The following is a 16,954-nucleotide window of genomic DNA, read 5'->3' as shown; positions in this document are numbered from 1 at the left end:
AAAACAACAAGAAGAACTAAGATTACTCTTAAAACAAACAAACAAGAAAAAATCAAATAAAAAATGAAGTAAAAAAATCCACAACTAATGATTTTTGTGTTTTCTAGCATTTTTTAATAAAGAACAAACAAAAATAAATATATACCTACTTATAAGTAAGCTGATCAGTAAGTCATTAAACACGCGCCTGTTACTGAAGGAGACATTAATGCAAACATTAATCATAAATCGTAACGAAGAAAAGAATTTCGAGCAGCTTTACCGCTTCATTTACATAAATGGCCTTGTTTCACATTGTACAATTAATTTGTAAGCATTTTACATGAAATTAAATCAAATATTTAATGCAAATTTATTTGAGGCGAAGGCATACGCAATACGCAAATGTCATTACAATTGTAGCTTAAATGTTCATTATTGCTCTATTATTACTGTAACTCTTTGTTGCTTGATTGTTGAACAAACTTTGCGTTTCGATTGCGTACTTTGATGGATCCCCCGATCCCCCACACATAGACGTACTTACATACATATGTGCATGTGCAGTTTATCCCATAACTGTATTTTAGGCGTTCTTCTAAATCGGACTATATACCAATAGATATTTTTGCAAATTAATACACTTGAAATATATATGTATACAAAATGTAAGTGAGATAAACAAAGACATCGCCTGACGAAAGATCGAAATTTTTAAGTGCAACTTTTCAAGGGTTTATCTTTAATTTAGTGCAACTTTACATATGTAATCGCAAGAAAAACAGGAGTTTGCCACGAATAGAGATTGAGGCAGCAACAGAAACCGCTCTAAAAAGTATTTAATTCTATGAATGAGACACAACAGCAGCAACAGCAGTTGGCTATGATCGTAAAGTTTCAATAAAAATAAACTCTTATAAAAGTAAACCCCTCGTTGTTTTTCTAAAACCATTAATTACCTTTTACTACAGTAATCCCTCGAGAACTGTCCTGTTGGTGGCCCCAAAGTAAAACACATGGAACAAACATTTACATTTGAATATATTTGCAATATTTAATATGACTTCAATTTTTTATGTTTTATTTCGCCTAGCTACAGATGAAAACTTTCATATAATGTATAACAATCAATAATCGTTTTAGTTTAATATTAAACTTTATAATACAAATAGAAACATTTTGTTCATTTACAATTTGAAATATGAAAACTTTTAATTTAAAATTTGTATATGCGTCGCGTTACTGACTTGAGTTTTTTTATTTACTGAAAATGGTACTTTTGATTTTAGTTTCATTTTATTAGTAAGAAGGTATAGGATGACTATAACACTTTTGATTATTTTATTGCATTGTGTATTTAGCTTTGATTAATAGTTGAAGCAAACAATGATCGAGTCAATTGGAATGCAATGAGAAGACGAATACAAATTTCTTTAGCTCTTTGATGAGTCCATCCCATCGGAGAGAATACTATAAAGTTCAATATAATAAATTTGGCCAATACTCGCTAGCACACGATACAACAGCAATGCATACAGATACTAGAATTCAGTTTGATATGATCATGAATCACAACAATATGTCCTATCCAATATCTATGGAATAAGCTTTAATATACAATATGTTGAGTGGGCGCAATATCAATGACACGACTGTACATAGTTCGAGCTTTCGTTTTGATTATCATTTAGTTAATAATTAACAATGGAGTTTAGATAAAAGTCTGTTTTTTGAGAAGGCTATGCAATAGATCAACATAAAGTCTTTCCAAAAATCTAAAACAATAAAAAATAAAGCATTCTTTGGAACGATAGCAAAAGCTTGTGGCAGCTTAAAACCGATGAAAACAATATATATAGCTATAGATTTCCGAGTATACGTAAAAGTTCTTGTATAAGTAAGAATGACGAACGGCAACGTGAAAAGTGTCCGTTTTCGGAACGGCTCAGTCTTCTGCTAAACTCAAAAGCGAATGGCGATGATGCTAAGGACGTCATGGCGTTGTAGAGGGAACTGTCGTCTGACTACACGGCATACTGGCTGGAGCCTAAGGCTAGGCATTATTGTTCTCGCCGCAGCATTGTATGCAGTCCATGCAGTTGTGCTACCTGTTGCCGTCACTCTTTCGGCTCATATTCGATGAGGTCAGTTGCACCTATAAGAAAACAAGCCAAGTCCTTAGATCATTTCGAGATAGATGAGATGGGGTAAAAGGAAGCAAGAACGCGTGTGAAAAGTTGTGGGGAAGTGCAGGCAAGGCTCAAAAGCGTGCTGGGCGTTAACTGACCTTTTATCCTTGCATTATTATTTGTGGTGTTCTTAAGCTTAACGAGATTTAACTTTACGCACAACAACAACAGCAATAAGGTGTCAAGGTGAACATTACGGTCAACAAAGTTAGAGACAGTGAAACGGTGAGAAAGTCTTGTGCTTTAGAAGCAAAGCCCCTGGAATTACCTGCAGGGAACGAATGGTGTCCAGCAAGGCCTTCTTCTCCTCCAGCAGTATGCTGATGTCATCTTGGGCGGCCTTCAAATAAGATCGCAGCACATCCGCCTCTTGCTTGGTCTTTTGTCTATCGGAGATACTTCGAAGCGTGAGTAACTGATTTTATTATTTTATTTAATTTCCTTACCTGTAATTATCCGTATTGACTTTGGAGTCCACAAGTTGCCGACGCAGTTGATCGTTGTCCAGCTTCATCTGCTGCATTACCAGCTGCATGGAAAGCAATTCGCGATCACGCTCTCGAGGGGCTCCGAATAAGGCACTGCCCAGCGCCTGATGCTGCGCGGCACTCATGTTTGTATCTGTCGTCCAAAATTCATAATTAGTAAATGCCATAAATTACAAATTCCGGAAATAGCTAGATCCCACCTATAGGCTGGATGTTGAGCAATCCACTCTTGTCACGCTCCAAGCGCATGCGACCAATGCACAGATTTATGGGCACGGGACCCGGTGAGGTAATATTTACGGGTGGACGGTCCTCAAGCAAATTGATGCGTACATTTTCCAGATTTACCTTAGAACAAATAAATGAATAAGTTGAGGTATGTAAGAGAGGTTATTGAGAATATCTTACGGTCACTGGCATCGGCGGAGAAATGACCTCATCCTCGGCCAGATCACCCAATCCAATTACGGTGCTCATCGACAGATCCAAGTTTATGTCTTTCACACGTATTTCGGCATGGTGAGTTATCCAGCTAAAGAAAATACAGGTATAAATATTAAACACATAAACTATATATTGTTTATTCCTTCTCACCTTTGGATGCGTTTGCGATCGATGATGCCTTCAATTTCCTTTGGCATGTCCAGGGTCTCCTCCAAACGCAGTCGAATGCAAGGCGGAGCCTCTGGATTATATGGCGCCAGATTCCAGGCTTTGCAACGAGCTCCAAACTTCGTCTGAGTTCAAGGGGTAAAACACAAACAGTATTTTTAATTCAAGCCCAATAAATTTGTGATCATGATCAGCTACTTTGGAAACAGCTACTTCGGAAACGACATGCCAAGCTCGAGGCAACACCATGCAATGTGGATTCGAGTCGAGTGGGTTTGATTGTGTTGATGTGGGTGTTATGGGAAAGATGGAAAAATGTTCCTTTGTTGAAGAAGCGGGTGTATTTAGTTACATTGTTAGTTTTACCAGTACAGTGGTTAGTCGGTTGGTTTATGAGGCCAATTATTTGGGTCAGTGAGTGCTGTTTCTCTGTTGTTCTACTGTACTTATTTCGGAGGCATTTGCCTGCGGTATTTTTACGATCTCTCGCGTCCGAATAAACCAATTCGTTGCAAATCATAAGTCATCAACAAAGCAATACCAAGGAAAATATAAAATCAAATGGAATTCGGGCTGGGGAACTAGGCATGTACTTATTGTGTGGGAAGAACTAGCAAATGTTTGGAGATAGCTTCGTCTAACCGGCTTCATGCTTATAAATAACAATCGAATCAGTAAACCATTTCCAAACAAGTTCCGCAAGAGTTTAGCGATTGCTACAAAGCCAGAAACGCTTGATCATATTAATTCCGGGTACGTTCACAGTGGCTACCAGCTATGAACGACCCACGGCAAGCTATTAACTACTCAACTAGAGGCCAAGAACGCCAAAATGCGTTTGCGATCAAGCCAAAAGTCCACTACAATGAAAGGAAAACGGTCGCACCAAAAACCATTAAACCATTATGTTAATAAATAAGAATTTCGATAGTATATACAAAGCGGCAAAATAAAATCATAATCTTAAGCAATTAATTAAGTAAGGAATTTCAAATTTTGTACATTCTATACCTTGTTTGCTTGATGCGCGATCTATTATTTGGTTGAAGTGTTGTTGGTTGTTGTAGTTGTTGGTGATTGTTGGTTGTAATTGTTGAAAGTTGTGTCATGTAAGGATTGTCATAATTCAATTTACAAGTGTTCGTTTCATGTTGATTATAAAGAGTTGAGCACAATAATTGGTTTCGAATTCGTTTTTGATTAGCACACATTGAGATTGATTTTGAGTATATTAAATATTTGTTTTAAGAGAGAAGAGAGAAAATATAATGAGAAAATGATTATATGATAAGTTATCTTACAGAAAGAAATCTTTTGCTTTAAATAAACTTTCGGGGGCTCCCCAACAGATGAACAGAACGGATCAACTTTAAAAGTGATTTATATTCGAAAATGTTCGGATAAAAGATATCGAAACATGCAAAAAGTTAAGCGCAAAACATTTAGTTGAGCAAAATCTTTAGAGGAACTAAAGAATCACAATAGAATAAATATTATTTTGGTATTTACAAACCAAACACAAAACAAATGAAAGACAAGAAACTGAAAATATTCCAGCAAAAGCAAATGGAAACCGTCGGAGAAGACTACCTGCAACTCGTCCCAGGGAATGGCTCCACATTCATCGCAGGAAACGGCAGCCACCTGCAGGCGAACCGATGACTTGGGTCCCTCCTGCTGGCGAATCAGCTCCACGGTGGTCAACCTGGAATTGAAAAATCTAATTAAAATACAGTTCTTAGGGATTCTTATCAAACTGAAGCTACCTAAAGGTGGCCATGGAAACCAGATCCCGTCGCCGCCAGGTGCTGCCCTCCGAGGGTTCCGACGGTGAGGACATGTTCGTCTTATAGCTGCTCGGCTGCTCCTCGTACACTTCGCTGGCCACCTCCACCGGCGAGGCCTTCATGTTGTTGTCATTGGTGAAGGGATTCAGCCGGAACATCACGTCCATGCAGTCCATGGTCTTGTCGTCGCCCATCACACTGGCAAAGTTCTCCGAATCGGAGCTAATGTCACTCTGAATGGAGAACGTATCACTGGCATCGTCGTTGGGGGTGCCCGATTTAATGGCCGAATCAATGGAGGTCATGAAGCTCGAGAAGCCCTTCTTCATGGACAGCAGTCCGGAGTTGAACTCCTTGGTGAGACTGGGCACGGTGTCCACTCCCCCGGATCGACTGGCCACGCTTTTGCCGCTCTTCGAGGCGGACGAGATCGATTGCGACTGCATGGAAATACCCGTATCCGGGCGAGATCCCTGACTTGGCGTGGAAGAGGCCATGGTGGGCGTACTCTGTATCTGCACATTGTAGCTGCAATGGAAGATAAATTAGTTAAGAGCATCTCATTGCCAGGACATGCTTATCTCACCCATGTGTATTGGGATTGGATATGTGTATGCCACTGTCGAAAGGCGGGTCATTGGTAACCGGGGATGGAGTCTCTACGCTGCCGAAGGTATTGCTCTTCAGCTGATCCAATGGCGGTGGTGTGGGCCAGGTTATGTTGCCGCCTGGTTGGGATTTATCAGTGTTAATTGGAAATGTTCGTCAGAAGTTCAATTTTACGATCACTTTACAATATTAGATATGCACTAAAATTGCTGCTTGGGTTAGTAATTTAGTACAAAAAGACATGCGAGATAATTAGAAGGAGTGTTTAACTGAAGCCTCGGGGAAAGCAGTTAAAATGTGATGAAAATATTTAAATTTTCCCTTCGGCTTTAGTCAAACTACTCCTAAATAGAGTGTCGAAGGTCCTAGGTGCCCAGCCTAAACGCATAACAATTGTAAAAGTTAAGGTACGATTCGAAAGCGACAATTACAGCGGCAAGTGTGAACTGGCTCCTATTAGGATTCTAGTTAGTCTGGTGATCTGAGTGGTGAGGGGTTAGTATCTGGGTTGGGACTAAGAACAACACGATATCGGTGACAACTACGTGTGAGTTAGACACTAACTAGAGTCGTGTGTGTGGTTGTGTTAGATCGCAGAGAACTCCACTGGATGGAGTTCGGTCGTGAGTTAGTTAGTTTGTGGGTCACTTAACCATTAAAACTAAAGAGAGTTGAAGAAGAGACAACAAAAGATATATAAATTCTTACTATTCATGTGTAAATCATCACCCAAACTAGCTGAATCGGGTACGACACTTTCAGCATCACCACCACTTGATTCCTTACCAGGTGTTGGCGATGGCATCACGAGCGTCACCTCGATCTGCGGCACAACGCACCCAAAAATGATCGACTTTGGTTCGTTTTGCTGGGGATTACAAGCCGAGAATATGGATTACCAATCATTTCATCAATTCTCAACACCAGACAATCCAAACCTTTTGCAATATGCGCTCGGCATCCAAGTTCAGGAACGTGGACATCTCATTCAATTCCTCGGCGAGGCGCAGCAGGAAGAGCAGCTGGTAGTGATCGATCTGGAGGCTGACCAGGTTCGAAATGTGCGCAATGGCATGTACGTCCGCCGTGCGGTCCGGCGGAGCAGCAGCAGGCGGAGATTCTCCCGCGGCGACGCCAGCGAGTCGCACATCCTCGTCGCTCAGGAAGGGATTGCACGGCTGGAGGGGCGGCAGCGTGGGCAGCGGGGCCAGGCCCATGCTCTCCATGCTGGCCGCCGTTCCGCTCTTTCCCACATCCAGTTGTGCCTGGGCGGAGCCGGAGTGCAGCCACAGTGTGATGGGGACCGCGTCGACGAACGGTATGGATTTGTTGGGGCCCAGCGAGCGGGCGCCCAGGAAATCCACCCAAATCGGGTCCAGTTTGATGCACCACACGTCCCGCGGCTCCAGCCACATGACATAACGGGATAGGTACTGCGTGGATGCGGATCGCGGCAGTTGCTGACCCATCGTCGGCGAACCGGCCGAAATCATGCTCACGTCCGAGGCAGCGACGTGGGACAAAATGCGATCCGTCACGATGCACATGTCGCCCTCCTCGGAGGGAAAGCCGGAGCCAAAGACCAAGGAGCCCTCCTGCAGCGAGTGCAGTGCCTGGGCCAGATCCGCCCTGGAGCTTCCCATCTCGCGGATGTTGGTCAGCGCAAAGCGCGACACCTGGATCTGCATGGTCTTGGGCCGGTCCTTTTGGCTGGGCGCGTCTAACGCCGCCTCCATCACGACACGCGGCATAATCGCTTCCACCTTGACGTCCATGTACATCAGATTCGGCTCCGGGTCTACATTGACGGCCGCCCTCTGTGTGCCATTGGAGCCATTGGAGGCAATCGAGCCGCGCGGCAGCTGCAGAGTGCTCTGGGATCCAACGCTAGTGCGCAGCAGACTCTCGCGCAGATTGAGGCCAAAGGAGTTGAGCCACAGTATTGAGCTGAGATCGAAGTGCACCTGAATGGGATTCACATGCACGAAAACCTTTGAGGGAGGTACTGCAAAGGAAACATTGATGATACTCGACCAAATAATGGTATTTCTTCCACACTTACATGGAAAGACAAAGTCCCCGGGATAATAGAAGTAAGTATACTCCGCGTGTATAATGGGCATCTCGGCGGGAAAGGAATATCGATCCTTGTCACCTGTAAGCATGTGACATAATCAATAAATTATCAAGAAAATGATTTTAATTTTAATTGAAAGGCAACATGACATCAGCAAAGTTAGTATCGATTATGATATTCACCTGAGGATTTGCTCTTCCTTTTATGTTGCGCTACAAGGGCAACAACAACAACGAATACAACAATAAAAGCGTTTTACATGATTCATGGATGGAATGGTTTAGTCAGTTAGAAGCAACGAGAGAAAGAGATATGCCAAATTGTTACATTAGTTGAAGATGCTTAGGAATCACTTTTGCAAATTAAGTTATTAATTGTAAGAAAATCTTAAAGAATTGTTCTTTGTTTTAGGATTCAATCCTGTCAAAAACTTAGTTCACAAAAGTGAAGCCTGTTTAATTAAGTGTTATGTTTGTGGACTGTTATGTGGGCGTGGTTTGTAAGTGATGTTTGCTTCATTTCAGGATAAATCCATACCCGAAACGAATTCCTTGGGCATGGCCTTCTTTCCCGATGTGGTGACTCGATACAAAGTAAAGTCCTCGATACGCAGGATTACGCACGAACTCATTAGCTTGGCCAAGTTCTCCAGGGTGCTCCTTTGCTGCGAAAGTTGGCTGTTGACGGAGGCGGAACCAGAACCGATGGATCCCCCCGATCCCCCTGCCACTCCTGCTGCCGTGGGCGTGCTGCTGCCATTGGAGAAGCTGCCACCACCGTGTTGCGAGCCCAGCATACTGGCACTGAGCATAATGGGTGAGGCGGGTGTGCTCCGCTCGAGTGGTGCATGTGTGGCGGGTCGATTCGGCTGACTCAAATTGAGCACTGCCTCACGAAAAGCATTCAGCGATTCCTTCAGCCACAGAGCCGGCGCCACCGAAGCCTCCTTGTACTTGGCCCAATGGGAACGATCCGATTTGGCCAAATGGTAGGGATAGTAGTCCACCTGGAAAGCGGTCACCGAAACCTGCAAGGCTCCTCCCTTGTCCAAATCCGGATAACTGGAACGTCCATCTCCCTCGTCGTCGCACAAATGGAGATCGATGCGCTGGCTAAAGAAGTGGTACGAGGTCTCCCGCACATCGAAGGCGTTGAACATGCGCTGAGCATTGGTCGTGTGGGCTGATTCGGAGAGACGATTCTGCTGCTGCTCCACCTGGGCCTTGTACTCGGGCAGTGTCTATAAAAGCAGCAAGAAAATATAATCAATTCAAATGATGAACCTGAAGGTCAACATCAAACCTTATCTCTTCGTCTTAGAAAAAGGAAAATTCCCTCTAATAATAAATAAGTTTAGTTTCTACAATCTCACCTGCATTTTGCGTGCTGCCTTGGTCTTTTGGGTGGCATGAGTGGCTGCCTTGATCAATCCGGACAGGGAGTCCACAAAATGCAGAGCCGCCTTCAGCTGCGAGTCGGTCAGCACCCACAGCAGATCGTCCAGGATTAGGACCAGGCGGGAAGCGAGCAGCGAACAGTCGGAGAGCCTTTTCCGGATAGTAATCCGGCACCTGGCATGATTGGTGAGTAGTCGCAGCGGGGTCAGCGACTTGTCCTGCGTGGAACTGGCCTCGATGCGCACCGTCTGCCAGGAGAGCTCCTTGAAGATCAGTATGATACCCTTCTGAGCGTCCTTTAGCCGCGTCAGCCGTAGATCGGCATTTGCCCACTTCGGCGTCTTGGATTCGACACGAATGCGCGACATCTGAACGGAGGCGGTAAAGGCGGCGCTCACGAAGTTCACGTTCACCGTGTTGACCACAATCGTAATCCCATCGACCACCTTGTGGATAAAGCTATACTTTCCCTGCGGCACTTGTGGCAGAGCAGCGGCGGCAGCCGTGGGAGATCCTGCTCCGCCGGCTCCAGATCCTCCGCCTGCATCGCGTGTCGTTGGGTTGCAGGTTTCAATGGTGATGCGAACTTCATCGAGGGTCTAAACAAAAATTGGTAGATATTTAATTAAACACATTCTATTATACAGAAAGTCTTCTAAAGAAACAGCAGTAAATGTTTTAAAGTGCACAATGCTGGACAGAATGTCATTCACTGCTTTATTTGACTTAATCCCGAAGGCTTACTCACCAGCGTTATGGGCACGCTCTTGAGCTTGGTCCAGCTAATCCGGAAGGAGACATGATTGCACCAGGCGGAAGTGAGTCGCAGCCAACTGGGGAGTTCCAGCAGTTCCGTAAGCACTCTTTCGTCCAGCTCCAAATTCGATAGCTCTCCCTCGCCGCGAAAGGTGCTCAGGTTAATTTTGTCCGAGGAAAGGTTCTTCGTATAGCTAAAAGTAAAGACATAAAGATGAGAGAGAGCCAAGGAGTCGCCTGCTCGTTCCGCCAATTATTTCAGCCTCATCGCACACGTCACATCGCATTTGCAGGGCGTTCGAGAATAATAATGGGGGATTGAAGCTAAGAAGGGGTTTGAAGCGAGTGAACTGTCGGCGCCAGATGGTTGCTATTGCCACCAATTGACCCATTTCTCCCGCTAATGGCTGGGCATAATTGAAATCGAAATAAAGACACTGATTGGTTCAAAGTGGCGAAAGGTTCACGGGAGCGGAATTCCACAACTTGTTACTTAAGAACTTTATTTAAGCTTTAGGGAATGCCCATCCAATACCCTGGGTGATTATAAATGCCGATCAGGTTGGCTACCTCTTCCCTAACTTTATGTTAAGCAAAAAATGCCAGCAGCCCCGACGGGGGAATAAAAAGCTTTTCTTTAACTTTTCCCTCACAACTTGGGCAACAAGTTTACTTTGCATTTACACTTTTTGGCCGTGTTATGTTATAAAGTTGGCTTGTTTGCAGCCTAATTGCGTGGAAGAGAACTTCCTAGGTGGAAACGAAATAAAAGGGAAGGTGGAAAGTAACGCACAAAGACATAAAGGCATAAAGGGGCCAAAACAATGGCAATGTGTATACGGGTAAATATTGCTTTGTTTAAGCAGGTGGCAGGACTTGACATATTAAAGTTCATGCGTGGAGACAAGTAGGTATATAAAAAGAAATGCTCGAAACTGGGCATGAAAACAGAAGCCTTCCCAACATTATTCCCTTGGTAACCCCACTTGAAAGCTAATTAACTAAGTTGTTAAAGGTCAAAAAGTTGACCGCCTAATGGGAAAATGTTATTGTGATTTTAGTTGAACAGCCCACTCGATTTCTATCAAAAACTCATTATATTTCAATAACTGTGCCATTTGATTTGTTGGTTTTCTTATCAATTATAAGTTTATGGCCCTAGTTTTATAAGCATAATCTTCACTGCTTGTCATAATTATATATGTTTATATTTATGGATGAATTATAAAGATTTATTCGAAGTTTGATAATATCAGAAAATTGTAGGTTTAAAAAAACTTTTTTAATAATGAGTTTTTAAGCTTTTTTCGGTGCATAGGTATGCACCGAATCTGTAAAATCTCTCTTGGGGTAAAATGTTTATAATTGTAAGTACACAAATAAACACTTGTTTTCCATGTTTGTATGGCGCCGTTCCATTGCCATAAGAGCCCCTTTTCTTGGCAAGGTTATCAAGTAACCGTTAAGTAAACCATATTGCGGCAAGGAAAGGACGGAAAATTGAATTTCGCATGCAAATGCTGGAAAAACGAGTTGGGGGGAATTCGATTTCGCAGTGACGACGATGCGGCGCCAGCAAAAAAAAAAGACAGTTATGGTAGAGAAAAAAGAAAATATAAAAGTGCGTGGGTGGGAAATTGGCCATCCACTTGTTACTTTAAAAAGGGGAAGAAAAGGGGATGCTTGGCAAATTAGCATGGGGCAAGTCAAAACGATAAACGATAAAGAAGGCATAAAAGCGGGCCAATACAGGTGGAATAACGGCACTTGTGGGGCGGGTGGGAAGCTGTGAAAAATATACACACACACACAGAATCTCAGAGCGACAGACAGGGAACACGGAAAAGTGGGAAAAATCAATTCCGTCTCCAAGTTCTCCTCGTTGCAATCTGATTATAGTTGCCACCCAACTGCAGTTAATTAGATTTCGTAATTCGATTTGCTGGCACAGATAAGGTTATGCACTTACATGGATAAATGTTTGAGAAGTTGGTTCTTTATCAGCGATACCATCTTGCGACGTCAGCAGCGGACAACAATAAATAAGTAAACAAATAAAAAACGGCTTCCCCGGGATGAGAAGTTCAACTTATTTCCCGCAGCATAACTCCTTTAAAATTCATTGGGATTTTGACCAAATGGCACTGGGCTTTTGTTGAGCTAGAAATCACTTTCAATTTTTCTCACTGTTGCACTTAAATCTGATTGGGAACTGGCTGCTGGCGAAGTACTGACTTCGGTTTTCTCCGATTCGCGACGCTCACATATTCAAGGTCACTCGCGGATGGGAATACTTCCGATCAAATAGAGCTCGGATTAGTCATGTTCCGTAGACCCCTTCGATTGCCAATCTTATCTCGATTTTCGCGCAAGATACGCAAAGTCTTGTTGCTGCTTCTTCTTCTTTTGCTGCTGACCCGAGTAGTGTTGCAACACGATTGAAAAGGCAGTGCTTAATAACCACTTCAACTGGAGTGATACTTGAGTTGAGAAGGTGACGACTTTGGCGTGTAAACAATTAATCGACTAAATTAAATTTTGAAATCTTTCTATGATTTTTAATATTAACAGGCCAATATTTAGATAATTATATTTTACCTTATATTTAATATTTTTGTATCTTATTTGGTACCAATAACGTTTAAAATTAAAAATGTAGTAGGCATAGTTTGTTGCGTAATTTTTCAAAATTTATTTGTGGCTGCAAGATAACAACCTTTCAAAGTATTTTGTAGATAAAAAGGTATTAATAACCGATATTTAAATATTAATAATTTTTTTTATTCTTGACTATCGATAAGCTTTTTTGGAAATAAACGTACGCATAACAGACGTTTTCCAGCACTCACAGCTGTGCGAACGCATTTATCTGTCCCTGGAAAATCGCACTATTTTCCCGTTTACTCGCATTTTCCCGACTACGCATCTTAACAAGCGAAAAAACAGAAAACTCCTGTGCAGAGACATGTCCAGTAGCGAGGCGCCGGACGCGCTGGTGGACCAGGTGGTTGAGGTGACCGCCTGCACGGCGGAGGAGGCCAAACATTATCTGGGAGCCTGTGCCAACGATGTTTCCGCCGCCGTGGCTCTGTTCTTCGAACAAGGAGGCGCCGCCGGACAAGCTGCCTCCACTTCCTCGGCTGCAGCAGGCACAGCCACATCGCTTCCTCTGCTGGACGACGAGGAGGAGGTGAGGGCGCCCATTGCCCCTGTGAGGGAGCAACTGATCCTGCCCGAGGACGACAACTTTTTTGCGTCGGGCAGCAGCAGTCGGCTATCACGAGTCAGCCAGCGAGTTAAGGTCTATCCCCTGAGGGACTTTGCCCGCGAGGGAGCTCTGATGGAGGAGCAACTGCAAGCCACCGGCGTCTATGCCGACCCCAATGCCCATCGTATGCGCCGTGGACGAGCCGCCCAAATGGTGGTGGCCGGCCAGGCCATGGCACTCAACAGTCGGTCCACGACGGGAACGGCCACCAGCACATCCCGCCTCGGAGACCTGTTTCGCCCGCCCACAGACATCCTGTACTCCGGATCGCTAAGTGCCGCTAGGGAGTTTGCCACCAAACGGCAGCGTTGGCTGCTGGTCAATGTGCAGGACGACAACTTCCAGTCCCAGACCCTAAACCGTGATGTCTGGTCTGATAAAGAGCTGAAAAAACTGATACGGCGCCAGTTCACCTTCTGGCAAGTGGATAACGACACCTCGGAAGGTCGGCGCTTCGTGGCCTTCTACCATTGCGCCACACTACCTTACCTGTGCGTCATCGATCCGCGCACAGGCGAGGAAGTGTGGCGCAGTGTGGAGCCGAAGCTGGAGAATATCCTACCCGATTTGAGGCAGTTTTTGAAGGATCACCGCGATTTTATACAGGAGGATGCACCCAGCACCTCTAAGCGGTCGGTTACTTACATCGACGATGACGAGGAGGTGGACCCGGAGGCCTCGTGCTCCTCGACGGCCAGCTCTAAGGGAACTCCCAAGAAGCGGGCCAAAATTCTAGAGCTCACAGAGGAAGAGCAGCTAGAGTTGGCGATCAAGAATTCCATTAACGAAAACGGAGGTGCAGGCGCGCAGAAAGAGGATAATACCGAGGGAGCCAGCGATAATGAGAGTCTGGAGGAGTTCGATGATGACGAGCTCAAAGGTGTGGCAGCCGCTTCCTATGAGAATCACTTGGGCGAGGCCAAGAGTGAACTGACTGCCTTGAAGCTGCGCCTGCTTAACGCCGCCGGAAGCGATGAGATGGTTCAGTTGCGCTGGCCATCGGACACCAAACTGCAGACTTTGCGGCTGTACATCAGACAAACGCACAAGCACATCCCTCAGGAGGGCTATAAGCTCATCTGCGCCTTCCCGCGCAAATCCCTCGAGGCGGAGCACAATGGCAGCTCCCTAAAGGAACTCGGCCTGCATCCGTCGGCCAATTTGCATCTCACTCTGGACGACTAAGAGGTCAATAGGCCAAAGGTTGTCAAGCGGTAAACGTTTTCACGTGTATGTTTATTTATTTGAAAGTTTTGTCATCCCAAAAACCCATTATCGTCCCAAGTAAAAAAAAACTCCATATGAAATAAAATTTTGTCTTTAAATCTAAGTGAAAAATATTGAATAAAATCAACTAGAAATGCTACTGTCAAGGCTCTTAAATAAAATGTATTTGATTTTTAGTTCGCAGCTCTAAGCTTGGTAAATAATGAATAAATTATTCGATTAAATAACATGGTTCCTGCTTAAGAGCTTGTGACTGTTGCGAGTTGAAACAAACTTTTGAGCGATAACCACCCTGCTTTTGATTTCGCGCCCAAGCTAAACAGAAAACAGCTGATTTCTCCCACATGCTTAAGTCTCGTAAGCGGTGAACACATTTTGCCCTAATAGTTTAAATTGAAGACGACAATAAGATCAAATTAAACATGTCGAAACCAATTACCTTTGTCACCGGCAACGCCAAAAAGCTGGAGGAATTGGTTGCCATCTTGGGACCCAATTTCCCGCGCACAATTGTGTCCAAAAAGATTGATCTTCCGGAATTGCAGGGTGAGTACTGCAACATTATATAGTATATTAGCGGGATGTCATTTAAATATTTGTCATCCCCCAGGTGAAATCGATGAGATTGCCATTAAGAAGTGCAAGGAGGCTGCTCGCCAGGTGAATGGACCCGTTTTGGTGGAGGACACCAGCTTGTGCTTCAATGCATTAGAAGGTTTGCCGGGACCGTACATTAAGTGGTTTCTGGAAAAGCTAAAGCCGGAGGGGTTGTTCCGCCTGCTAAACGGTTGGGAGGATAAATCCGCCCAGGCTATTTGCACATTTGGCTATTGCGATGGTGTGGATGCAGAGCCCCTGATATTCAAGGGAATTACCGAGGGCGTTATCGTAGAGCCCCGCGGCCCCCGAGACTTTGGATGGTGAGTCACTTGCGTAACTAACTTGATAAAATTGACAACTAATTAAATTTACTGCAGGGACCCGGTGTTCCAGCCAAAAGGCTATGATAAGACCTACGCCGAACTTCCTAAGTCGGAAAAGAACACCATTTCCCATCGTTATCGTGCTTTGGCGCTGCTCCAGCTGCACTTTGACAAGCTGGACAAGCAAATAAACTAAGACTGAATTTATTTAAACTTTGCGTATTTGTTCTACAATATCGAGAAGTTGTTGCAACTTAAGTTTCGAGTTCAAATCTTTTTTTCTTTTACTACTCCTACATCCTTTCTAATCATCCTTCTTGCTCTTGGGCTTCTGCTTCTTGGTCTTTGAATCCTTGACGGCACCAGCGGGCTTGTTCCAGTAGTAGATCAACTGGCCCAGTATAACCGAGTTGGCAAAGGTGGACGCAATGAAAGTGAGGATGATCATGGCGTCACCCGTCTCCTGGATGGACGTAAAGATGCGGGCCACCGACCCTGCGAACATCATTATCACTGTGGCTGCGGACAACTGGCCTGTGGAACCAGCCTGATAGTTGGTGTACGCCTGCGATAACTTGCCCACCAACAGGATGGGAATGTTGCAGCTCTGGATGGTAAACAGGACTGACATGGGCGTTAGACCCGAATTAAGGACGTACATCAGCACCAAATAACCGATGAGAAAGAGCCCAGACTGAGCTTTGCGACCGTTAAAGAACAGGACCAGGACGGCAATCGCGACGGTTTGGATAGCCAGGAAAGTACTGTCACCCCAGGCGCTAAACGGATAACCATGCATAAAATTGTAGGACAAGTGGAAGGAAATGGCCAGCAGGTCGAGCACCACGCCAACTATATTGATGCCCTCGCCGGACTTGCTGTTGAGGATCTTCAGCACCTGGGGCACTTTTACCAGCACGGATCCTGCGATAATGGCCAATCCCAGGCCTTTGCTAAGCAATGCCTTAAAGCAGGGAACTGTGGGAAAATTTAGTGAGTCGTTAATAAGTATTAAATACACTTCAATTATTCGCTACTTACTGTCCAGGAAGTTGTGCTCCAGGAAGTAGTTATCATAGCACTTCTCGCTCATAAGGAAAAGCGCTCCCTGCCTGATAAGATCCGTCATTTTTGTGCTGCGGACAATTGCCTTTAATTTATCACGGAGGTCGGGTCTTAATTATAAAGTGCCCTCTATTTTCACTATGCACCGGTGTTATCAAGCTGGCCGGCCGATCCAAGAATGAAATGGAAAGCCAACGTTCACGCACACGTAATGCTCAATCCGAAGAAGAAATAGCCGCCCGGTAGTGAATCGGATTGAATTGGGAGTGAAGGCGTACTGATAAGATATAGGGTGGTTTTATCTTAACCAGTGGTTTGCCGACTTTGAGTTTTTTTTTTCGTTTAACTTTCGCTAAAAGTTAAAATCGCTACGTGGTTTTTTGCGCTGTGCAACACTGCTGCACTGTGCTGCACGACCAGTATAAATTCTTAATAAGAATTCTTAAAAAGACAGACATATATAAAGTTCTTTTTATTATATAATTGAAAGATGCAAATTTGTGAAAAGCTTAAAGGGTACATTTTGAATGCAGCTTTGTAAAGAATCGGACGAGGTTTAAAGGTTAAATGATTGGCT

General features: G+C 44.3%; 4 protein-coding genes across 8 annotated transcripts; 2 read left to right on the top strand and 2 right to left on the bottom strand.

Annotated features, from left to right (window-relative positions):
* Nucleotides 1–1,003: 1,003 nt before the first annotated feature.
* Nucleotides 1,004–12,324, bottom strand: LOC108089841 (UHRF1-binding protein 1). 5 transcript variants are annotated; one of them, XM_017188261.2, is made up of 18 exons: nt 11,864–12,324; nt 9,887–10,088; nt 9,114–9,737; nt 8,279–8,981; nt 7,924–7,953; nt 7,727–7,819; nt 6,603–7,669; nt 6,373–6,532; nt 5,642–5,783; nt 5,035–5,583; nt 4,859–4,973; nt 4,280–4,300; nt 3,251–3,393; nt 3,065–3,188; nt 2,857–3,004; nt 2,615–2,789; nt 2,437–2,554; nt 1,004–2,134 (listed from the first exon to the last, which is right to left on the bottom strand). In XM_017188261.2, the coding sequence occupies exons 1-18, from the start codon at nt 11,905–11,907 to the stop codon at nt 2,084–2,086; spliced, it is 4,509 nt and encodes a 1,502-aa protein (XP_017043750.1). In that variant the 5' UTR covers nt 11,908–12,324; the 3' UTR covers nt 1,004–2,083. The 5 variants fall into 5 exon arrangements, with proteins under 5 accessions (XP_017043750.1, XP_017043754.1, XP_017043751.1 ...); XM_017188265.2 differs by having other exon boundaries at nt 6,451–6,532; XM_017188262.2 differs by lacking the exon at nt 4,280–4,300.
* Nucleotides 12,325–12,594: 270 nt separating this feature from the next.
* On the top strand, nt 12,595–14,545 carry LOC108089827 (UBX domain-containing protein 7). The gene has a single exon (XM_017188239.2). The coding sequence runs from the start codon at nt 12,860–12,862 to the stop codon at nt 14,345–14,347; it is 1,488 nt and encodes a 495-aa protein (XP_017043728.1). The 5' UTR covers nt 12,595–12,859; the 3' UTR covers nt 14,348–14,545.
* A 166-nt stretch (nt 14,546–14,711) lies between these two features.
* LOC108089836 (inosine triphosphate pyrophosphatase) lies at nt 14,712–15,525 on the top strand. The gene is made up of 3 exons (XM_017188250.2): nt 14,712–14,935; nt 15,000–15,309; nt 15,367–15,525. Exons 1-3 carry the CDS (start codon nt 14,812–14,814, stop codon nt 15,506–15,508), a joined length of 576 nt encoding a protein of 191 aa, XP_017043739.1. The 5' UTR covers nt 14,712–14,811; the 3' UTR covers nt 15,509–15,525.
* Nucleotides 15,501–16,783, bottom strand: LOC108089833 (mannose-P-dolichol utilization defect 1 protein homolog). The gene is made up of 2 exons (XM_017188248.2): nt 16,354–16,783; nt 15,501–16,290 (listed from the first exon to the last, which is right to left on the bottom strand). Exons 1-2 carry the CDS (start codon nt 16,439–16,441, stop codon nt 15,617–15,619), a joined length of 762 nt encoding a protein of 253 aa, XP_017043737.1. The 5' UTR covers nt 16,442–16,783; the 3' UTR covers nt 15,501–15,616.
* Nucleotides 16,784–16,954: the final 171 nt, after the last annotated feature.

This window comes from Drosophila ficusphila, unplaced genomic scaffold (genome assembly GCF_018152265.1).
Source record: "Drosophila ficusphila isolate 14025-0441.05 unplaced genomic scaffold, ASM1815226v1 contig_412, whole genome shotgun sequence".
NCBI classification, from domain to species: Eukaryota; Metazoa; Arthropoda; class Insecta; order Diptera; family Drosophilidae; genus Drosophila; species Drosophila ficusphila.
The sequence above is the reverse complement of the archived record's forward strand: the minus strand, read 5'-3'. Positions and strand labels throughout refer to the sequence as shown.